The sequence below is a fragment of the Cydia strobilella genome, chromosome 2 (assembly GCF_947568885.1).
Source record: "Cydia strobilella chromosome 2, ilCydStro3.1, whole genome shotgun sequence".
NCBI classification, from domain to species: Eukaryota; Metazoa; Arthropoda; class Insecta; order Lepidoptera; family Tortricidae; genus Cydia; species Cydia strobilella.
The window spans coordinates 9,262,955-9,288,389 of NC_086042.1; the positions used below are offsets into that span (position 1 = coordinate 9,262,955).

At 36.6% G+C, this 25,435-nt stretch overlaps 1 protein-coding gene and 1 long non-coding RNA gene across 2 annotated transcripts in view; one reads left to right on the forward strand and one right to left on the reverse strand.

Moving 5' to 3' along the window:
- Window positions 1–25,435, reverse strand: part of LOC134751423 (uncharacterized) — a 292,528-nt gene that overhangs the window by 66,615 nt on the left and 200,478 nt on the right. The window contains exon 2 of the long non-coding RNA XR_010128654.1: window positions 15,110–15,258. This is a non-coding gene — a long non-coding RNA (uncharacterized LOC134751423). The remainder of the gene's footprint in view (window positions 1–15,109; window positions 15,259–25,435) is intronic.
- On the forward strand, window positions 19,024–22,499 carry LOC134750487 (uncharacterized). Its single transcript, XM_063685670.1, has 2 exons — window positions 19,024–19,163; window positions 21,192–22,499. Exon 2 carries the CDS (start codon window positions 21,199–21,201, stop codon window positions 22,375–22,377), a length of 1,179 nt encoding a protein of 392 aa, XP_063541740.1. The 5' UTR covers window positions 19,024–19,163; window positions 21,192–21,198; the 3' UTR covers window positions 22,378–22,499.

A 25,435-nucleotide genomic window follows, 5' to 3' on the forward strand; every position in this document is an offset into this window, starting at 1 on the left:
GTTTTGAACGTGAGGCCATAGCAGTCAAGACCATATGAATCTACTAAAGAATTATAAATACATTTTAATGTGCTTATAGGAACTGAAAAACTGAGGTGATAAAATTTACATAATAGAATCCTTAGCTTATTAGAAATGAAATCTACATGGGTCGTCCAGGAGAAGTTTTCATCGATTTTCATGCCAAGATACATAACACTATTTACTCTTTCTATAGGCTGACATTTACAAGTTAGGGGGTTATTATTATTTCTTAATACAATATAACTCAGCGTGTTATTTTGTTACACCAATAACGTTAAATATTGCTCATAATTCACAACTAAAATGTTTAAGATGTAGTTTCAACTACAAAAGAATAACCAACGACCAAATAAATCGGAAAAACAGAGGGATTTGTAAAAGATCAAGAACGAAGATCAAAGACAAATAGGCAACTACTAGTGTCTTCATGCAAGCAAGTGCCGCCACTTGCTTCACACAGACTTGGCGTAAAGCCTCAAATATTTGTTTCTTTTGAGGACCCTCGATTTTACCTAAATAGGGTTGATTTCTCAAATATTTTCCTCTTTCATGTGGCTTTAATAAATAACTTAATATTAATATTAAATTTCATAAACTTTTACGTTTTATAGTGATTTTATTACACGCAATATCAAGCTATGGTTGGGAGTTTATATTATACTATTATTATCATATCAGTACCTATACTCCTCCAACTTGCTGACGAATAGCAGTGCCGTATCTCTCATGAGCTTTATTTTTTGCCGTAAAACTTCCGCATTCAGTTTTTAAACGGTGTGAAAAGTTTTCTCTATTATTCCAACGGAGCAGAGTTTGTAGCACCACATATTTCTTGGAGGCAATGCAGTACCTCCACTAATAAGCCAATTCGAACGTAGATACACTGATATTAGAATGTTAGATGTCATTCTGATATCAGTGTACCTACGTTCGAATTGGACTGTAAGTCGAGAAAACAGTACGTGACATCCTTTTGTGGAAGCATAAAAAACTAAAAAACATTCACTAAATAATGAACCAGCCAAGCGCGAGTCGGATCCCTAGTACCTCCCCAGTACTTCTAGGAGGGTTCCGTACCATTACGTACAATTTTTTAAGTTTTTTTTTTTTAATTTAGACCGACCTACGCTTCGCTACCTAAAGTAGGTAGGTTCTATCGGCTTGATTCGAACTTTAAAATACGTCAAATTTGCTAAATATACGACATGGATCGGGTAGGCGCCAATAGTCCGCCTTTCACCCGAGTTAAACACTGTACTTTTCATTTCGAATACGAGGAAAGTAAAATACATGTGAATTAAAAATAACACAGCTAAGCATTAACTTTAGTAGTACTTCTTGAGGGTGCTTTCAATTAAAAAAATTGGTAAAAATATCGTTAGTTATGGAATGTTGAGTTAATTAACAGAATGGAAATTGTACAACAAATCCATTTAATTCCAAAATTTTAAATGCTTATCGTAAAAAAGAGAAAAACATACATAGAAAGTGCAGTGCTCTACTCTTTAGAGCAGAAACGTATCATTTTCAGCACACTTTTTAGAATAACGACCCACTTTCAGAGCATGAGAAATGAAAACTATTTTTTATTATCAATTACCAGTGGTAATCCATGTCCGCTATAAAGATTGAATACGCATATTCGATTATTGTACCATTCATACGGCCATAAAATGACGCAGCATTAACACAGATGCAGTTTACTTAAAACAGCAATAATGCCCCAAAAAAGCAAGAAACATTTTTCTGCACAAATGCTTGCAGTGAGTGTGACGCTAAGCGTTTTGAGAGCAATCGATCACGGAGTGGTCGCCCGGGGCAGAGGCGGCTGCGCCAATACTCCAGCAGGTTGTTAACTTTAGCATTCTTTGTCGTTTAAACGACTACGGAACGGAAAGTAAGTGGATGTTTTTTATATGACATAAAACTGATCACACAGTGTAGTCATCGATCGCTTTAAATGAAGTTTACATGGCTAAAAAAATCCATCCAAATTTTCGATCCATCTTTTTGCTGTCGTTTTTTTTTTCAAACCAACGTTCTGACTTGATTTGTCTCTCATGTACATACACTTGAGTTAAGTAGGTATATAGAGTAATCCATAATAGTTTTTGTGTGGAAAAACCAAGTTATTCATTAAAATATAGATTTGTCATAATATATAAAAGACGAACGTAAATATTGTCAGTTTTGAGAATCAGATTGACATAGGAGATAAAAGCTTAAAACTCACACGTCATTCGGCCCAATTCGCACAATACTTATAAGATACAATACAATAGTATACAATACAATACAATAGTATACCGATACAATAGTATACCGATTTGTCAGTGTCAAAAATGAAGCAATGTCACTTTGACACTGACAGATCGGTATCGTATCGCTGTGACATCATGTAAGCATTGCTGGAATTGGGCCGATTGACGAATGTGGTTGTCTGGTCGGTGTTGCCAATGTTCGTTAGGCAACTGACGGTTCATCAATAGTCTAGTGATTTGAACGAGAAGTGCGCCCTTCACTTCACAAACGTAACATAGCTACGAATGTATTCGGAATATGCAACAACAAGATGTTCATTGTAAAATAGTTTTCGCACTCGTGTTCTTTAAAGACTTATGCAGTTAATAATTGGGACGAGTCAGATATCTATTTGATTGGTGCATTCATTTTTCCGAAGTCACAATCACAACGGTATTAAACGGTGGATGTGAACATTTGGACAAGGACAAGTTTGGATTATTTATAACAATAAGTTAATTAAGCTTAGAATAAATTTAAAAGTGGAAAAATTACTGCCTTGGGTGAGACTTGAACTCATGGCTTCTGGAGCGTCTGGGCCGTGAGTTCAAGTCTCACCCAAGGCAGTAATTTTTCCACTTTTAAATTTATTCTAAGCTTAGTAGCATCGATCGCAGACGTTTCTGCTTGTTAAAAATTAATAAGTTAATTGTTTGTTAGGTACTTCAGTCTACATAATAAAATAATATATATTGATACAATACTAAATCTAAAATAATCTTTTAAACCGTCCACAAAATATTGACGTTGCCGTTGCAGGCATTGTTTGCGCTATACATTTATCAAGAGGCGAGTGTCACGCCAAAAACTGCTTCATTCTTTATGAGCGGCTGGCACAAATATCGTCAGTCAGTCAGTTACGCGGTATTGCACTATCCCCAACGATATGTATAGATACACCTAATATGTATTTGTTTTAGCAAACGGTTAAAACTTGCAAAGGGCTTGCTTACAACTCACAGTAAGTATAGTCTGCATCTTCTCAGACGATTTTTACGCTTAAGACGGTAATCTGTTAAACAAAAGCCATTGTCTCTTTTAGGCGAGCGGTCGGTGTGCCATTGTGTGTTGGCGCGTGCTACGGCGCGTGCTACGGCGCGTGCAGCGCTCACACACAATAATGTTTAACAGATTACCGTCTTAAGCGTAAAAATCATTTGAGAAGATGCAGACTATAAACTAAGTTTATTATGTATTTGTTCTACAAGGAGGACAAGTGGTTTTTAGTGTTCCGTACCCAAAGGGTAAAAACGGGACCCTCTTACTAAGATTCCACTGTCCGTCTGTCTGTCACCAGGGTGTATCTCATGAACCGTGATAGACAGTTGAAATTTTCACGGATGATAATTATATTTCTGTTGCCGCTATAACAACAAATATCAAAAAGTACGGAACCCTCGGTGGGCAAGTCCGACTCGCACTTGTCCGGTTTTTTCTCTAACTCCTCGTGCTAATATTATAACACTTATAACCGATCAAGCAAAAGTTCAAGTAAGTGGAATTTTGAGCTTTGCTAGGATTTCAAGGAACAGGGGTCAAACTAATTTTGCTACCGAGTGAAATACAAAAATTTTCACAACACCGACGCTGAAAGTACTAACTGTAAAACATTACAAATCAAATTAAAGTGAACTTTATTAAATATTTATCATCATCACTTAAGTCAATTAATCCAGCCAACATCAGGAAACAAATTAAAATTTGCATCAAATTACTTTGCCACTCTTGTGAATAAAATGCAACTTTATCGTCAGTTTTTGAAGAATAAAGAGATCCTTTACGAGCTTATGTGGCGAAAAGATACCTACTTAATTTGTTTCCATTCAGAATCAAACGTTAAGCATAAAAAACATTTAGCCCGTTTTCGTACTAACTGTTTTGAATTAAAAGCTAGTGCTAGTACTAGTAATAGCGACACCAGCTGTAATAAAAGACAACGTTGATGTGAGATGAACCTTACACGAAATAGCAGAATGTGCAAATGTGTTTAAAACTTTTTCATCACACTTGCTCGTAAACGGTGCCATAACTAGACACCGCAATCTTCTCGCGATGTCAACGCTATAAGATTGGAGAAGTAATTGGACCAAGGAAATCTAAATGCAGGTAGTTTTAGCAGTGACATGTGTTGACAGGAATGACAGGTACATATCTGGGTATGTAGCTTAAAATGTTTTTATATCAAAATTATTATTTAAATAATATTTCAAGAGCGACAACTAAATCATAATCTCAAGAAAGTCCCTAATGACCTCCATATAGGTATAGATGGTAGGTATACTACATGGTGATTTCTGATCCACATTATCATATAAGTAGTAAGTATTTGATTAAAAGATAATTAGTTCAATTTTTCTTATTTTTCAAGTAAAATTAATCTTATACTAAGTAATCATGGTCAACCTATGACTTTTGACATACGCTGTATGAGACGTCACATTGAGTAGGGTGACCAAATTGTATGCAAAAGATTTTTTTTTCTACTTGTCATCTGAAAAATAATCATCATTATTCATCATCACAAACAATAATTAACAACATTATTAGGCACATCTTTGAATTCTGTATGATGTCGTTCTCTTGCTCCACGATCCACGACCCCGAAATCAACCTGTATAATATAAGTTTTGGCAAACATTTCATTTTTGTTACAAACTTTTATCGCTGACTGTACTTTTCTTTTCACAGGCAACTAATACTCGTCGAGACAATTCTAATAACCCCAAACACAATTAGGTTGTGTTGTTTTATCCAATGGCCACCTCCTGTCTCCATCATCAGATCAGCTCGATGGTACTATAATATTGCATTGTCACCCGACTTACATATGCATGAAAATTTCGGCTTCATCGGAAACCGGGAAGTGGGTCAAATTAAATTGCAAGATTTGATTACAGACCCTCACACATACAGACAACGGGACAGGTGAAACTAAATAAAAGCTTGCAAAAAAGTTACATATTTGCGTAAAGGAGGATCAGATAATGAAACTTTGTGAACAAAACGACAAGCGTGTAACCGGAGATAAGCTTCGCCACAGTCATAATACCTATTCCACATAAAACAGTGTCGACACTGAGAGTCCCTGTGTCACAGATTTTTTAGGATATGTTTGACTTAAAACATATCAGTCTCTATATAGCGCATAATAAAACGGATAATATTTTATTTTCTCTTTTTAAAATCGTTTTTTTTTTTAGGGTTCCGTACCTCAAAAGGAAAAACGGAACCCCTATAGGATCACTTTGTTGTCCGTCCGTCCGCCTGTCAAGACCCTAAGTTATACGGAACCCTTGGTGGGCGAGTCCGACTCGCACTTGTACGGTTAATGTTCTTGTCATGTTAGATTTTTGTACGTAGGTATTTAATGTCCAAAAACCAGCTTTGCGCACTCTTAACAGCTACTAATTCTTTTTTAAGTATTTCGCATACTTATTTATTCAACTATACCTAGACTTTTTCGAACTTAAACAACGAATTTATGTTTATTTCTGTAACTGACACTTCTCTAATACTTTTTTCAAAATAAAAATAAAAACCGTCAACTAAGACATATTGATGTCATGCTAAAAGGAGGGGTTGCGGTAGAAGGGTGAGGGATGTTAGTGTGCATTAAGCACCGTACCATAAGATATCATATCATACTACATTAGTTCCAAACGGTATTTCGAAAAACATAAAATTACCGACCGAATCATATGTAAACAAAGTACCACGTTTTGAGCAACTGTATTTTATTTACAACATTTATAATCTGTCTGATCTCTAAGACAATGAATCCAATATCGTAAAAATTATATTTAAAAATAGTTGTATTTTCAAAATGTGTTTAAGCTCTATATTTATTGTTTCGTTCTTACTTACATAACATAACCTTTGTTTGCGCTATACATTTATCAGGAGGCAAGTGTCGCGCCAAAAACTGGCCTCATCTTTATGCGCGCCCGGTACACGGCAATTAGGTGACCCATTTGCCAGAATTTAGTTGACTGCCAGTAGCGGTACTTGAAACCGGCTTGTAAGTGTATGTTAATGATAAAAGCATGTGTAATTTATTAAATTGTATTGTCTGTTAGTCCGCAAGAGTGGTTGTTGCGCTATTTGACTGACAAGATAGATAGAAAGAATACTTTTTATTGGCACACCTCATTGGCAATCTCAAAATATAGAGATTGTAACTGAGTAAAGACGAATGTTTACCTTTTATGTAATAAACAGTTTAAATTTTAAAAAAAAATTTTTTTTTTAGTAACAGATAGAGCTTATAGAAAACAATCGATTAAGGATAGAGGTAAACAATAGGCGGTCTTATCGCTGAAGAGCGATCTCTTCCAGACAAGTCGAATTGGCTTCTTTTTTAGGGTTCCGTACCCAAAGGGTAAAAATGGGACCCTATTACTAAGTTTCCGCTGTCTGTCTGTCTGTCAGTCCGTCTGTCACCAGGCTGTATCTCATTAACCGTGATAGCTAGGCAGTTGAAATTTTCACAGATGATGTATTTCTGTTGCCGCTATAACAACAAGTACTACAAACAGAATAATATAAATATTTAAATGGGGCTCCCATACAACAAACGTGATTTTTTTTGCTGTTTTTTTCCGTAATGGTACGGAACCCTTCGTGCGCGAGTCCGACTCGCACGTGGCCGGTTTTTTAAAACTATCAATACAATCGGCCAGGATATGCGTGAAGTACCTATACAACATGTGATATCACGATCAAAATAAATTTGCTACATACTCATTATCATTACAGTTCTTTTCGATTTATAAATCGTTAGGCGACAAAGAAAACTCACTAATTTACCACCACAAGTTCAAAGCCAAAGTGAACCATGTTAGTACTAAAATAAGGTTGATTTTTGTTTAATTACTTTTTAGTAATTAGTAAGTTTTGGTTGTCGCCTGACGAAATGGACATAGTGTCAAAAAAAGACAGCAGTCTATCTTTCACTAATAATTTCCTATTGCTTTATTTTGTGCAAGGAGTGAATTAATTTATATTAACTATAGTTAACAATTCAACATTCCTATAAACTTCATACCCAAACGTACAAAAAACATCATAGGTATATTTAATTACGCAGGAGATAGAAGGCGCTTACAATGATAGATAGACGACTGAATTAAAAGGGTACCCGGAACGAACACATGTTGTTCTTCTAGTCACTTTTTACGGAAAATTAGATTTTCATCTCAAAATGTAAAGCTCTTAATGAACTATTAGTTATATTTTTTGCTACCACTGTATAATATATGTAATACAACTTTTTTTTTAGTTATAAAATACCTGGTCACGGAATTCCGTACATTTTGACATTGTTCCAAATTTTAAAACTGCTATTTCTGAAAATGTTACTAAAGTGACTAGACATGTTCTTTCCGTGAACTCTTCATTTGTACGGACGCATCTTTACGCCTAACGGCAATAAGTGCCTACTAAAATAACCGGATTTTAAGCATTTAAGTAACTTTTCTAACACTAAAATCATTGTAAAATTTCATAAGTGTGACAGGATCATAGAATTGAAAGTTAAAAAAACATTCAGCTAACAATGTCACAAGTCACAACCGTTCCATGATTTGTAAGTTTTATAACCAACGTTGACCATAGATCATAAATCCAAACACAAATAAAAACAGTAAAACCGCACCCATTTAATTAAGAGCAAAAAATCTGTTGAAGAAATATTTTTAGCTGAAATGGAACAATGCGTCGCTCGCAACACTAAACCACGGCAATTACCTTGGTTTTGACTGTAGAACAATACAGAACACTCGCCCGGCCAACGGTGCGCCCATCAACGTAAAATTACTTACACAATATAAATGACACTGCTTCGCAGCCTGAGATTTATACGCAAAGTTTTTTATTGCACGATGACTTGTTTGTCTGAACGATGTTACGTAAAATAACTTTACTTGAGTACTAGACACATTGATAGCATCAGGCACACTGAGTGGTTTACCTCAGTTCTTTTTAATTAAAGCAAAGATAGATATAACTCCGTAATAGATGGATACAGTCTAAGGAAAAAACGTGCCTCGAAAATCAAGAAAATTTGATTCTCGTTCAGAGGGCGCTACTAGTTTTGACCTACAGTCGTATAGATGGCGTTGACGGTTTCGTTTGTTATTTAACAATTTTAACGCATATGAGTGAAAGAACATGGGTTAAAATCATAAAAATAATTAATGCAAATAAAAAAGTCATTTATCTATATTTAAATACATTCTATCGTATTTTTATAAATCTTCATTTTTAGTTTTAAAGTGTGTCGTCAGATGGCAGTGAATTTACTGGGGTAACAAAATTTACTATGACAGTACCGCGCTAGTATAAGTTACTCTATGATTAAAGTAACCAAATGAATCGCTCGAGCAATTTCGTAAATCCGTTAGGCGATCCTCGGAAATCAAATCCGGTACTTATTCGCCGCCGATACCTCTGTAATTGTATAGCATTAAAGATAAAATATAATATATATTTAAATATATGTACCTAAGTAATTAGGTAGATATTGCGAATTCAGCGACCCATTTCCCGGCGCTACCAGCTAGCCGAGTTAAATACTCATTATACTCAAGTTTACTATCTCGGTTCCAAGTGCGCTTGGAATGTATCTTTGATTATTAATGTTAGTGTAGTGTTTATTACCTGGGAAACTACTTGGTCTATTTCTTTTTTGGCCCTGGGTATCACTGTCCGTCTGTCCATCCGTCCGTCCCGTCTGTCTGGCAAGACATCAAACCTAATCTCGGTGGTATCAAATTGAAATATATACTCAGGTCTATCCTTTGAAGCTGTAAAAAAATCAAATTTCTAAGTTAATAATTTTTAAGTAAAAAAAACCGCCTTCAATGAGGGATGCCGCTGAAAGTATTCTTAGATTCCAGACAATGAAATAAAAAAGACAGCATCTTTTGCCTAATTATGTAGAAAAGGAGGTAAACCGACCCACTTTTCTAGTAGCATTTCGTTTTTGTAAGGGTCGCAGTTCTAACCTAACCTAACCTACTTTTCTGGTAGCATTTCGTTTCTGTAAGGGTCACAGCTCTAACCTAACCTACTTTTCTGATAGCAGTTCTGTTCTGTGAGAATCGCAGTTCAAAACCCACCCACCCACCTAACCCACTTTTCTAGTAGCATTTCCGGGTCCGGGTCTGGGTCCGGATCCGAGTCCGGGTCCGTGTCCGGCTGTCCGGGTCCAGGTTTGGGTCAGAGTTCGGTCCGGGTCCGGGTCCGAGTTGGGGTCCATGTTCAGACCCGGGTCCGGGTCCGAGTCCGGGTCCAAGTTTGGGTTTGGGTCCATAAGGAAGAGAACAAATCGCCAAACGTGAACTATGTGTCATTGAATAGTTCCATTCTGATCATCATCAGCAGTTCCACTTCATCAAATGTCACTTTTTTAAATGTAAATGCTGGATTTGTTGATGAAAATACAAAAATCACTATATGTATGCCTTTCACATTTGAGGAGTTCCCTCGGTTCCTCGTGGGTCTCCTCATCAGAACTCGAGCTTGACAAAAATATGTCTTAAAAACTTAAGTTGCTTAACAAACATAAAGAAGTGGACAAATCGCCAAACGTAAACTATGCGTCATTAAAGAGTTCCATTCTGATCATCATCAGCAGTTCCACTTCATCAAATGTCACTTTTTAAAATGGAAATGCTGGATTTGTTGATAAAAATACAAAAATCGCTATATGTATGCCTTTCACATTTGAGGAGTTCCCTCGATTCCTCATGGATCCCATCATCAGAACTCGAGCTTGACAAAAATGTTTCTTGAAAACCTAACTTGCTTAACAAACATAACGAAGAGGACAAATCGCCAAACGTGAACTATGCGTCATTGAAGAGTTCCGTTCTGATCATCATCAGCAGTTCCACTTCATCAAATGTCACTTTTTTAAATGTAAGTGCTTGATTTGTGGACGAAAATACTAAAATCACTATATGTATGCCTTTAACATTTGAGGAGTTCCCTCGATACCTCATGGATCCCATCATCAGAACTGCTTTTTGACAAAAACGGGACCAATCTGTATGTATATACTTACAATCAAAAAAAGAATTTTCAAAATCGGTCCAGAAATGACGGAGTTATGGAGTAACAAACATTAAAAAAAAAAAAAAAAAAAAAAAAAAAATAAATAAAAAAAAAAAAAAAAAAAAACCATACAACCGAATTGAGAACCTCCTCCTTTGAAATCTTGAAGTCGGTTAATAAAAGATACGACCGCTTATACCGCAAAAAAACACTCGCACCGCACTCAAGGAAATCAAATTAATAGGGTACTTCCTGTTGACCTAGAACTATGAAATGTTGAATATGCCAGAATTTGAGTAATTTACTTTTAAAATGTCGTATTATTATTTTTACTATTTTGTTTTTAAATTGTTAATGAGTAGTATAAAATAAATCGCTTAAAAAATCACACTTTTATATTGAAGAAATATAGTAGTAGTAGTAGTAAATCACTTTATTGTACAAAACAAAAATTGTTAACATTAAATTCATATAAATTTAGGTACAAAGGCGAGCTTATCCCTATAAGGGATTTCTTCCAGCTAACCAAACTAACCAGCTAACTAAATATAAGCTTGTTTCCATACTTTTGGCCGGGAGCGTACCTAGACAGCTTTTTGGTTGTAGGTAGGTACTACAAAGCGATCTTTCATGCAGGTCTAATATTTCTGGAGTCCAGCTGAGCAACATTTATATCCCAAAGCGTTTGTCTCGCGTTTGACGGACCAATTCGAACAATGCTTATAAGATGTCACAGCGATACGATACCGATCTGTCAGCATCAAAAGTGATGTTTTTGGTTGAAGAAATGTCACTTTTAACACTGACCAATTCGAACAATGCTTATAAGATGTCATAGCGATACGATACCTATCTGTCAGTGTCAAAAGTGACGGTTTTGGTTGAAGAAATGTCACTTTTGACACTGACAGATCGGTATTATATCGTTGTGCTACTTATATTATAAGCATTGTTCGAATTGAGCCGAGAGCCGCCACTGATCTCCCCCAGGCAAGCAAAGGATTGTAGTAGCAAACAGAAAACATTTTACACGTATCGTATTGTTAAAACGTCATAACCATGTGGTTATATAGCACCAAACAATTTTCCTTTAAAAGTACCTATTTGAATTTACAGTCAATTGATACATTTTATACTTCCTTGAAGCTCGTATTAAATGCTGTTTATGGTTTTATAAGTGCGCCCAATTTATTTTTGGTCACCCTCCTTTCCTTAGTATTAATTCTAATTACGTTCGCGGACGCGGATTGCATAGCATCCGTTTTTGTACTACTCCTGGTGACGCGGATGCTATGGCATCCGTTTTTCGGTTTAAATTTCTGGGTTGATATGCTTACCAATCCGCCTTGTCACAGTATAATATTATTCACCAACATTTCCTCTACCAGTCACTAGAGTCACAGAAGGCATACTGTCATATTACATAGTTTTATCGCAGTTAAAAATTATGCTGTGACGTCTCCAATTGTGCCCCCCTTTTCGTGACGCGTATGCTATAGCATTCGCATAGGACGCTATAGCATTCGCCTTTGTACGGGATTCTCCTTAGTAGCCCAGCAGGTGCGTCTGGGAGTGGACACGTGCAATTTAGGCGAATTTCGCGCGCGATCGCTACGAGTATTTTGATGGATTTTTGTAATATCGTAATTAATGTTTTTCTTACAATTTCTTCAAGTTTTTGATTTTGTTTTAATCAACAAACATGTGTACTTGCTCGTTATTGCACTACAACCAAATTTTGATAACGGTTAACATAAAAAAGTGAGGCATGAATGTGTGTACCTAATTATTCGAGTAATTACGTTAGTAGTCATTGTTTTGGTGATATAATTGTGAAATTATAGCCTGTTGGCGCTCAATGACCACCCCTCACAAGATAAGCCCTATATGACAATCATTGTGGCATACTTTTGTGTATATTTCACGTCTTGTGTTTGGTGCAGATGCATCCGAAAAAGAATATAAATTTGGGTAAATCATCGTCATATGACAAGCATTGTGGCATACTTTTGTGTATATGTCACGTCTTGTATTTGGTGCAGATGCATCCGAAAAAGAATATAAATTTGGGTAAATCATCATCATCAATCAGCCTGACAGGGAAAGCGATAGACACTTTAATTCCAGGACTTAACGTGGCAATGCTGCACAGAGGACTCAAAAAGTGAAATGTGGCAAAGATTGACGCTTTCGAGAAGTTAGGATTGGCGTAAAATGCTGCCTTGGACAGCTAGAAGAACAAACTTCCCCATACTAAGAGAGCTCAACATTGCGACTCGGCTCTCCACAACATCCATGAGCAGACCCTTTGATTCTTCAGACATATTCTCAAGCGCATGATGTTGTGGAATCGCATAAGTTTAAGTCAAATGAATGTCGAACGTATTTGAATGGCGCACGTATGAGATGGACACATACTTACGATGATATGCAATGAGGGAACAAGAAAGAAAGTATAAAAGTGTTTGTAGGGGTAAGGAATGAGTCTTTAGACCAATAATCTCGCCTCTAGAAGTCAGAAGTATACTATCAGCAGCTGTTGAGCGCAATTAATGAATGCTATAACATGCGGTGTCATATAGAATTACATCTTGACTACGTCATGTGACAGACATGCTTATGCATCCGAATTGTAGAGCATTTGTTGTCACATAGCGTATAAAAAATATACTTCATATTGACGCGGATTGCATAGCGTTCGACTTGTATAGAATAACGTGTCATATAGCAACCTAATTGATATGTGTGTAGTGACGGGAATGCTACAGTCCCAAATACAAAATTTAGGTGTCCAACTGGTGTGACTGAGCGTCCGCGAACGTGTTAAAAGAGATCCAATGAATAGTTTTTTTAATTACTTACAATTAAACTTGATAGGTACTTACTGGAGCGAGAATAACAGTCCTTATGACAGTTATGATTTATGACTTTAACATAAAAATAATCATTCTGACAATGTTACACGGTGCGTTATATTATAAGTTATATTATACCTGCGACCGACCGATCTCAAGGGTCCAATCTGAAAACCAGCGCCAGGCCCTCTACTTGGAGTGCTTCGCATATGCTGAGATTGGAGCCCATTGCCCAATCTTTAATATTAAATGTTTTAAATTTCTAATTAAATTGTACCTATTTAAGATTTATATTTGTACTTAGTTCTTAAGGTATTTTTTTTTTTGTGGCAATAAATGTTTTTCTGATTCTGATTCTGAAGTAATTATTCTCTAATTTGGCCAAAATCTTAATTCAAATGTGAAGGAATCAGACTTTTGGGTAGGTGTTCTATATGTACATTATATGATATAATTAAATTTTAAGTCGTGTTCTGATTTCTGTGGTGTAAAAAAGTGTGTGCGTGTAATCTTTACGCGCGATAACAACGTTTATCGCTATGTTGGCACTTTGACGTGTGTCCTATTGTGCGTGTGTGCCTACTGAGCGTTACTTCCGTCAGAAAAAAAAACTGAGTTACCCTCTAGTCGCGCGTAAAGAAGTTTTACTTCAAAAAGCATAATAAATTTAAAAGTTCAATCCTTGCACATACAGCACACGGCATACATGCTTTTCTTACTCGTAAGCAAAATTTTCCTAGTGAATTCATGGCTCTAAGTCGTTCTGAGATGTTTAAAAATGTAAAGTGCAGCCGACGACGTAGGTATATCGCGGGCGTCCCGATAAACATCCCCGGGCGGCCGCAGTGCTTTGTTTACGTTATATGCACGACTACGTGATGTATTTAGGCTACATATATGCCCATTGTGGGGCCGGAACGTAAAATTTTCACAATATTTTTTAACGACCAGATTATCTACTCAATCTATTCCTAGGGTCCTAGGTATAATAATGTTGTTTATACACGGTAGCTAAAAAATAAGTTCATTCACGTTGCCAGGGAGGTTTTGGGATTATACTGAGCAACTTTTACTATGGGACCAACGCCGAAATCGCGAAAAAAAATTTGGCTGTCTCATACATTTTGGCTGGTCCATTTTCTATAGGAGGGTATTTTTTTTCGCGATTTAGTGGTTGGTCCCATAGTATAAGTTGCTCAGTACAATCCCAGAACCTCCCCGGCCACGGGAATGCACTTATTTTTTAGCCATCCTGTATAATGCGGACTCGAGAAGATTCGTTTAAATAGTAATTTCTTGTTATCATTATGTGTAAATAATAATGGGATCTGTCGACTGTGAAATTTCTGGTTGAAGAAAAGTTGACACTACTGACAGCTAATATTGGATAATATCAATTAGACATTATGGCTCCTCTACCCGATAGCCCAGCGCTGGACCAGCGAGATGGCCATGCGATCGTTATGGCTCCTCTACACGATTTTTCTATTAGATGCGTACGCAACGCACCATCGCTGGCCCACTACCTTTGATGTGCGGACGAAAAACCGACACCGTGGCCATCCCATTCCATTTTGATATTTCTGATCATCATCAGCAGCTGCACTTCATCAAATGTCACTTTTTTAAACGGAAATGCTGGATTTGTTTAGGAAAATACAAAAATCACTATATGTATGCCTTTCACATTTGAGGAGTTCCCTCGATTCCTCACGGATCCCATCATCAGAACTCGAGCTTGACAGAAATGTGCCTTGAAAACCTAACTTGCTTACCAATCATAACGAAGAGGACAAATCGCCAAACGTGAACTATGCGTCATTGAAGAGTTCCGTTCTGATCATCATCAGCAGTTCCACTTCATCAAATGTCACTTTTTTAAATGTAAATGCTTGATTTGTTGATGAAAATACAAAAATCACTATATGTATGTTTTTCACATTTGAGGAGTTCCCTCGATTCCTCATGGATCCCATCATCAGAACTCGAGCTTGACAGAAATGTGCCTTGAAAACCTAACTTGCTTACCAATCATAACGAAGAGGACAAATCGCCAAACGTGAACTATGCGTCATTGAAGAGTTCCGTTCTGATCATCATCAGCAGTTCCACTTCATCAAATGTCACTTTTTTAAATGTAAATGCTTGATTTGTTGATGAAAATACTAAAATCACTATATGTATGCCTTTAACATTTGAGGAGTTCCCTCGATTCCTCATGGATCCCATCATCTGTATGTATATACTTACAATCAAAAAAAGAATTTTCAAAATCGGTCCACAAATGACGAAGTTATGTAGTAACAAACATTTAAAAAAAACATACAACCGAATTGATAACCTCCTCCTTTTGAAATCTTCAAGTCGGTTAAAAATATAAAATGAGAATTGAAGTACATATGTAATAGGTATAGGTACGGGTACACCCAACTGCAAATTTGCATGGCCACAACTCATTTACAATGTGTACATGCAATTTTACAGCTCACTGTACTTGCAGTAGAGGTAGGTAGGTATCCCCCGCGGGTTGCTCACCTTGGTGGTGGAGGGGCGTAGTAACCGTGGCTTGGTCACCCACGGTGAAGCGAAGAGGCCCGGGCCGGCCGGTTTGAGGTGCGGGCTGGCCCGAGGAGGACGCTCCAAGTGGGCTTGTTAAGCCCGCTTGAGCCGCGTTGGAGGTGGACCGTCGAGGAAGAGTCCGAGCGGCCGAGGTGGGATCGCAGGGGAAGAGGCGTGATGGTATTACGGCCACTCTCCCTACTGACCGTTTTCTTTATTCCAATAACAATCAGAAATACCCAATGAATCCTATGATATACATAGTCGCTTATTAAATATATTCGCGGGATGGCAAGTATTTCGTCTAAATTCGGCGTAATACCGTAATTAAGACTTCGCGTATATGAGTATGAAGCAATTTAAAAAGTGAAATTTGCGCAAGAGCTTTAATTGAAGTTGATCAAAGAGCCGACACCGACAGCTAGGGGGGTGACTGAATCAACTGAATCAAACTACGTATTTAAAATTTAAAATATGACGATTTCACAACCTATTTAAATTTACACACGACACCAATTTGTAGTAAAGTTATCATTTAGACTTATTGACATAGAAATGGCAATGAGAATGGCATTCTCTAAAGGGAAAACGACTATATTTTTGAAACCATGTAGCTCTAGAAAGAAATTAAAGAGTCTACAGTAGGTACAAAGTTAAAAACCGCAGCACCCGACGTACCTCCGAAGTGCGGATCAGTTTGATAAGGAATAACCGCCGCCGTAGAAGTTTCAACGTTAGCTGCGTCCCTGTCGTCAGTTACTGAATAGGGTAGTTGACCATTTTTTTAAATGTTATATCCAGTCGGTCAGATTCGTTTCGAGGATCAAATGTCTGTATGGGACCCATTGTCTTAAAGCAATACAAAAGTCACAAATGATGGTCAAAGTCTAGCATCGCCACTTAATGAGCAAACGCTCTAACACAAATGGCAACACATTGTGACGTCACTGTGTCACTGCTTAGAAGCCGTTCCGATGTATGGAAAACAAGGAAATTGCGATTTTGTCGGTGAAATGTTGCGTTTATGTAAGATAATGACTTGAATTTTGACAACCCTAAATAGCCGAAAGGGATAGTGCCACACATTAAAAAGGGATAGCATGATTCGTCAGTGAATCGCTGTCAAATTTCGGTTATGTAGGAACTATTATTTATTTTATTTTATAAGGTGTGTGAAACGCTTAACTTGAAACTTTTAACGCCTACAATTATTAAGGAGCAAAGTTCAAATTAACAAAATTATTTAGAAACCACCGAAAGGAGTATCATTTTCAATGTATCGTTGAGTACCCTTTCTACGTAGATGGTAGATGAAAAAGTTATATTATTATAAAAATAGCTAGTTACGGAGCTAAGGAATCCTCTTAGCATTAAAGTATTGAAGCGAACATGAATATGAATACAAAACTCTCGAGTTTTAATAATACTCGCTCGCATAATAAATAGCGAGAAATCTAGTAAGAATATGCCTGATAATTGGGTAACAAACTAATATTGACAGTGTGTACTAGAAATACTACGTAAAGATATGCCTGCAGCTGCTAGCTCGTTAGTCACTTATTATTTAATAATAAGTAATATTGTAACTATTTATATGCGTACTTGTTTATCCCAGTAAGGCCTAGGTTAGCCTCAAGGTTGGAATTGGATGGTCATATGGCAGTTGTTTTCGTAAAAAATTGTGCCTACGCCAATTCTTGCGCTTAGTTGCCAAGCGGACCCCAGGCTTCCATAAGCCTGGGGTCCGCTTGGCGTACCCAGCAAAAAAACCGAGACAATGCGAGAAGTTTAAATTACTTTTCATAACATTAAATATTACTCATCATCTTCCTCGCGTTATCCCGGCATTTTGCCACGGCTCATGGGAGCCTCGGGTCCGCTTGACAACTAATCCTAAGAATTGGCGTAGGCACTAGTTTTTACGAAAGCGATTGCCATCTGACCTTCCAACCCAGAGGGGGAAACTAGGCCTTGTTAGGATTAGTCCGGTTTCCTCACGATGTTTTCCTTCACCGAAAAGCGACTGTATAGGGTGACAGTTCAGTAGAGTATGAAAAAATTAGTTCCAGTGAAATTCCGCAACATGGCGCGTGATCATATATTCCTGGTCAGGCTTTATGTACCTATGAACATTATGTGTAAACATACGCATGCAGGTGGTCGAAAACTAGCTCATAGGTGGACGGAAACTAAAATAACACTAGTTTTGCTAAATATTGTTTTCAGCAAAGAGGATATAATAAGATAGAGCGGTACTGTCATAGTAAATTTTGTAACCACTGTAAATTCACTGCCATCTATCGACATACTTTAAAACTAAAAAACAAGGTTTATAAAAAATACGTTAAAATGTATTTAAATATGGATAAATGATTTTTTTATTTGCATTAATTATTTTCATATGATTTGAACCCATAATATGTTCTTTCACTGATATGCGTTAAAATTATAAATAACAAACGAAACCGTCAACGCCCTCTATTCGAGAGTAGGCCAAAGCTAGTGGCGCCATCTGATCGAGAATCAAATTTTCGTGATTTTCGAGGCACGTTTTTTCCTTAGACCGTATCCATCTATTAAGGAGTTATATCTATTTTTGGTTTTTAGAAAAAAAATACCGTAAACATGATTTATGGTCAAGTAATAATATACCTAAACCATACCTATACCAATACAAACATACAATACGTTTAAGTGTAGGTAATTTCAGATTTTTTTTTCGCATTTCAAAGTTGGCAACTCCTATAATTGGACGAAATCTAACACACCTACCTTATTATGTTTCAAATGTATAGCTAATAAAACCAAATTGTCAGTAAATAAGAACAAAAAAAAATTATACTCAGTACTAGTGTAAGACAAAGACAGTATGATGATGATGTTTAAAATGAGACAGTCCTATGACAAACTATAGTTTAAACGAATTTCAAACAGGAGAATTTGCTTTACTATGTTCTTAGTGGTTTCATACACTAACCATAATAAAATAGTACTATAGAATACTATACATAGTTTAAAACTCTTTAATAATGAATAGCAATGCAACAATAACAAAATGACTTCACGCGTGTCTATCTGCCTATCAGCGCAGCGCACCCAAACCAGACAGGTGAAATTCCGTCTCGTTTATACACATACGCTGCTGAGATATAGCGCGCTCTTTCGTCCATCGAAGTCTGCTATCTGCTACCCTTCCCCTCTTGCCACTGCGGCGCGACCGCGGCGTTCGGCCGTTCGGCTCCCAGGCTCCCACACACCACACAGTGTTCAGTTCGACGGCAACGTCTGCGATAGATTGACGATACGTATTTATATTCATTAAACAGTGTAATCAACCACAATTTTAGTTTTAAACACGTTTGACGTTAGGTAAGTTCCATTTATTTAAATGTGTTTTTGCTGTTGACTTGAGTGTTTTCTGCTATCACATAACGTGTAACTAAATACTGTATCGCTAAGTGCAAAGACGACTTTACTTAGCCGTTTATTTGGTATTACATTTTTATTTTGACGACCGGTCTGGCCCAGTGGGTAGTGACCTTGCCTGTGAAGCCGATGGTCCGGTTCCAATCCCGGTAAGGGCATTTATTTGTGTGATGAGCAGTATGAGCACAGATATTTGTTCCTGAGCCATGGGTGTTCTCTATGTATTTAAGTATTTAGATATTATATATATCGTTGTCTGAGACTGAGTACCCATAACACAAGCCTCCTTGGGCTTACCGTGGGACTTAGTCAATCTGTGTAAGAATGTCCTATAATATTTATTTATTTAAAAAAGGGGCCCACTGACTATCAGTCCGCCGGACGATATCGGCCTGTCTGTTGTTGGGAACTGTCAAATTTTTGTTCTAACTGACAGGCCGATATCGTCCGGCGGACTGATAGTCAGTGGCCCCATAACACATGTGTTTAATTAGGTACACATTTCGTCCTGAGAGCTCGACGTAAAGCATATTATAGTTTAGACAAAATTTACTCAATTCTGCCGAGTAACAATAACGACTTCTGACAAATACTACAAGAAAATTTACGATGGCGAACAAAACGATATTACACCAAAAAAATCGTACTATGCGAGCCGCAATAGGGTATTTGACTACTACTAGTCAAATCAGTTTCTTTTTTCGAATTGTCAGAACGATTTTGCTATTATGCAATTTATATGAAACACTAGCATGTGACGTCACAATCAAATTACCTACTGTTTACAGTTTTATACGAGTTTTAAAATAGAAATTGTGTCTAAAAATAACTGCTGTCTACGTTTCTCTATTAATCTTCTGGTGCAAATTTCATGCATGGTGTAAAATAATTTATTTTAAATACAGTCAAATACCCTATTACACATGTTTTGTAAAGCGAAACATCTGAGCATAGTGTAATCATTTCTTTTAGTTAAGGCATCCAATATAACTATCATGGAGCGTTTCTATCGACCTGCTCTAGCCATGGTTCAACGCCATGAACGTCCGTTAGGCTTTGGATTTTGGTAGATTCTTTTAGCTGTCTCCCTCATTCCGCTTGCGTCAGAAATTGAAGGGAATCCAAAACGTACGTGACAAATCGTATTTTTGTAAAAATAAAAATTCACCACATTTATTCCGCAGCTGCTCAATTGAGCAATCATGAAGAGGACACTTAGATAACATGTTTAGGCAGCTTATTAACCTTTTGTTTTTTAAATCGTAACAAGGAGTCAGTGAAATAGTCTCAAATGAAGCCCGATAGGCTTGTCCGAGATGAATTTGATTGAAAGCATCAAAAGTCCCTAAAAGAAACAAATTAAAAAAAAAACCTTATATCAGATATGGCTTAAAAATACCCCGCATTACATATAATGTCAAATGTTAATTAACAATAAATAAAGCCTTACAGTAAAAATTAAACTACAATTAACTAAACTGGGCCCCCGTGGCATGGTGCCGAGGATACTGGCAGCATTTCCTCGCTGTATCGCTATGCTCAAGCGTTGGGCGAGGAAGCTGCCAGCTCTCTCATCCCCGGTCCCATCCACCAGCCGTTTCGCCAATTGCCGGTATAGGCCCTGTGCTGCGGGGCCCCACGGACCAAGAGTCTCGACTCCAAATGCAACAAAGTTGTAGTTGGTGTCGAGTCGAGACTCCCGTATTTGCGCTTTTTGAGGGCCTCGGCCGCCTCCGTTGCCGCACCGGCTTTGTGTGTGTAAAATACCCTCAGATCAAACCCCTAGAACATAGTAATACAAAATAATACACATATCAACAGTTAGACCAGGCTTTATCTGTCTTTATACTTAACGATACAGTCTTTAAAGGTATTATTTGCTTACACTATTCGTAACATTTTATAATTGCTTTATCTGTTTTTTTTTAATATAGGTATTTAGTTAATAAATTGCTCTGATTATTGTTCCAGTGTGACAATGGCAAAAGTTGATGGTGATGAAAACGAAAAGATTGATTGCGACGATCAGGATATTTTACGTAAAATTTTTGAAAAATGTAAATATGAGAGTGTTCATGGTTTGCAGAGACCTTTAGAGTTATATAGAGAGAGAGTATTGTATTACACTGATACAACAGAACACGTATTAAATGCCGTATTGAACTCTAAAAACGTTAGCTATCGACCTGATTTATTTGATCGAGCTGTTATAAATGATTCATTAAAAACAATGTATTCGCAGCAAGAGCCATTTTCGTTTTATGATATTTACGAAAAAATAAAGGAGAAAGTTAAGGTACCAAACTTAAACAATTTTTGCCGTGCTATGAAGCAATTGGGATATAAATCGATTAATACTAATTATGGGCATATTATAGTCGAAGATCCTAAACTTACTTACGAAAGATTTCGTTATATAAAAAAGATAACTAAGTTAAGAGCCGCTTCCAAAGCGATTTACTACATAGACGAAAGAATAATAGACTTGAACAAAACTTTTAAAAAGCCTTGGCTTGATCATGAAGATGTTACCGAAAATGAAGATTACGTTTTTTTTCATATTGTATCTAAGAACGGTCTGGAAAAAGGATTATTTTGTAACCAAGCTAACGCTGAAGATTTCAGTAAATGGATTAGTGACATTGTTTTGTCTTTTATGAAAGCTTCAAGTGTCATAATAATGGATAGCAGTCCGCTACATGGAAAAACAGTTATTGAACCAATATCTAGGCACCATACTAAGGCCGATATGTTAAGCTGGTTACAGCGAAATAACATTCCATGCTCGCCGAGTATGCGTAAAGCCGAATTATATGATCTCATTGCACGATGTCCCGTTAAGGATAGGCAGTATCAACTAGATCTGATTTTTCAAGCCCATGGACATGAAGTTCTACGTCTTCCAGAAAACTATCATGACTTGTCTATGACCGAACTATTGTGGGAACATATCCTTTCGAGCTCATTCTCGTTTGAAACTACGAACGTTTTCAACTTAAAGACCAAAGTGTATAATGCCATAACATCCATTCGCCAGGAAAAGTGGCTTCAGTTCGAAACAATTATTAAAGACACCGAGAACAATATATTCATCGTTGACGAAGCCATCGAGCAGGCATTGGATGCATATGAAATTAATCAAAAAGATGTTATGTAACTAGAACAAGATATATGTACTTATGTTTTTTTCTTGTAATACGTTTCCATAATTGTCAATGATGCGCATGTGTAATGTACCTATTAGACTAATTAAACATTACAAATAAACGATTTATCTCATTTGTGTTTTTTTTATTCCCTATACTATATAAACGAACACATACTCGTAGCGATTCTCCTACTTATCGCACTTGTAGGATAGTTCTATCCTAAAAAGTATCCCTTAAAAGTGAAAAGGGAGGTGGAAGTGTGTATGGGGAGGGAATCAATAACCGCTGAACCAATTTAGATGAAATCTACGTGTACATATTTTATTCAGTTGAAAATAATACCAAACTTAGAACCTAAAATAAAACAATTATTAACCTCGACGTTGCCGACGCTGAAAAAAAAATAGTCGATGCCAGTGCGGAAAGTATATTATCACCTCCAGAGTACCGAGATATAGTAGAGAGACTAGGGACGAGTGAAGAATGACATTTCCGCACGTATATCGAACGACGTTTTTTAATACAGTTGCGAAAAAATTAGAAAAATAACAAGTAAGGAATAAAAACAATCCCATCAAAAACATTACATGTAAAAAGATGCAAGTCTCGCAACGCAGTTCTTCTACTACAAAAAATTTAATGAACATAGCGCTAGCCTTTAATGACATGCAATTTGAGCAATACACATAGGTACGAGTACAAGTAAAGCATTGTGTGCGATTGCCAAGTCATTATATGTATTAAACAAATAAAGGTATCTAATAGTCTTACGGTTTTAACACCCCCGGGTACTGACTAAAATAACCGACTTGGTTTTACATTACATCTCAAAACTTTTTTGTAGTAGAAGAACTGCGTTGCGAGACTTCCATCTTTTTACATGTAATGTTTTTGATGGGATCTCATCTCTTTTTGTAGGCAGTCCTTTTTTCGTAGGCAGTCCTTCTTTTCGTGTACTATTAACCCATACCATACTCATATTATGTGATATACACATATCATAATTATACACATCTTCATTTATACTCACATCGTTCAACGTAGTGGACCTATACCAAACGTAACTTTGTTATCGCATATATTTATATAGGATTACAAACTTACTTGTGCAGTTATTAAATTTTTAAAACGTGACTGATATTGCAGTATTTTTACGTTTTTATTGGCTTAATACGCTAAAAGCTAATTACGTTTCAAATTTGGAGCTTGTGGGTCTGCCAGAAGTACCTTAGAATTATCATGATCGTGAGTGTGTCAGTGACAAAACTAAGGAACTTTGACATGCAATAATTCTTAAACTACATGTTAAAATTACATATTATTGAGAATATATCTAAATCATGTTATGCTCTATACGTCACTGAAAATTCAGGGTTCTAGTTTTAGCTATCACAAAATTACAGTATGTTGAAAATGGCCCGAGTGGCTTCGAGAAAAGGATGGTATGGCCATGCCTCTTTGTTTTGCTCGACTTGGCGGGGGCACTGCCGTGCCCCCAGATATCGAATATTGGAAACTTAGCTTGCAGTAAGAAAAAACGCCTCTTCTTTGACAGGCGTTTCGGCATCTATTCCTACCTCTACCTTCCATAGATATTCCGTTCCATTCAGACAACTTATTAAGAACGGTTTTTCAATCTTCAATAAAAAAAATAAACGTGTTATAATGATGAAGAGGTAAGTAATGAAATATGTATATTTTTCGTATTTTTACATTAACAGTAGGTTTTTATTTTGGTTACGACGTTTAAAGGAAACTAATATTAAGACTCATCAATAAGTAGTCATGAATTAGAACAAGTATAAATTTTAAAAAAATTGGATAAGTGAAAAGCACTAGCTCGCGAAAACCAACTTTCCGCACCCTAAACAGCTACGTAAAGTAGCACTTTTTGAGCAACTGTATTAAAAAACACTTTATTGCACAAAACAAGTACATAACACAGAGAATACATCAGTAAATGTGTAAAAAGGCGAACTTATCCCCTTAAGGGATCTCTTCCAGCTAACCTTAAGGTAACTGAGAGAGATACATACGAAATGGTAGTCAAACTAAGATAATATGTACATGAAGGCAAAACATTAAAAAAATAGCTAACCCTAGAAACATAACTACTTAATTAAGTACGATACGATGCATTAGGTGCACAGGCATACGAATATATAGATATACAAAATAACTACATATCCATAAGAACAAAAAAATATTAATACATACATACTTATAAATACATAACTACATACCTACATAATTATATATATATATATACATACATATAACCGCACAATCCTACCTACGCCTACATTTCTTCCAATTGGCACTAAGTAAAAATTCTGGCAATAGTTCGCGTGTTCGTGGAAGCAAGAAACAAAATCAATTTTTTAACATCTGCGAGCGATACTCCAAATTTTGTATTAAAGGAAAAAATGGAAAAGTTACGCCTCCGGCAGGCCACCCCAAAGGCGTGTATACATAAGACGTAAGGGAAGGAATGGGAAGATTTGCGAGGTTCTGGTAGGCTTCCGTAGCTCAATTGGTTAAGAGCAACGCACTGATTGCGGAGGTTGCGGGTTCAAGTACTTCCGGAAGCGTAATTTATTCTATAAAAATTATTTTAAGTCAATTTTTTTTATAAAAAAGGCTGTGACAGACGGATAGACAGACAAAGGCACGAGTGATCCTATAAGGGTACCGTTTTTCTTCCTTTTTGAGGTACGAAACCTTAATAATTGATGATTCTAATAAATATATAGATTATTGCTATTTATGACAAGGACCAGGGAGTTTTAGAATCGGAAACTCTGTCCACTAAATTTTACCGAAAGTTGACGAATAATAAATGCGACGACAAATAAAAAATTAAACTTATTTAGGGTTCCGTACCCAAAATGGTAAAAACGGAATCCTTGGTTAAAGTTTCGTCATGTGCGTTTAGCCATTTTACTCGAAAACTACCTATAAGCTATATTTTAGTGAAATTTGACTGCATACCTAAACGTACACAAAGGTTTAAAAAAAGTAGAATTCAACGTAATTCGCACCTTTAGAATTATAGTGACCTAATTA

Coding starts and splice junctions, on each gene's coding strand:
- LOC134750487 (XM_063685670.1), top strand. CDS start 21,199: ATGGCAAAAGTTGATGGTGATGAAAACGAAAAGATTGATTGCGACGAT.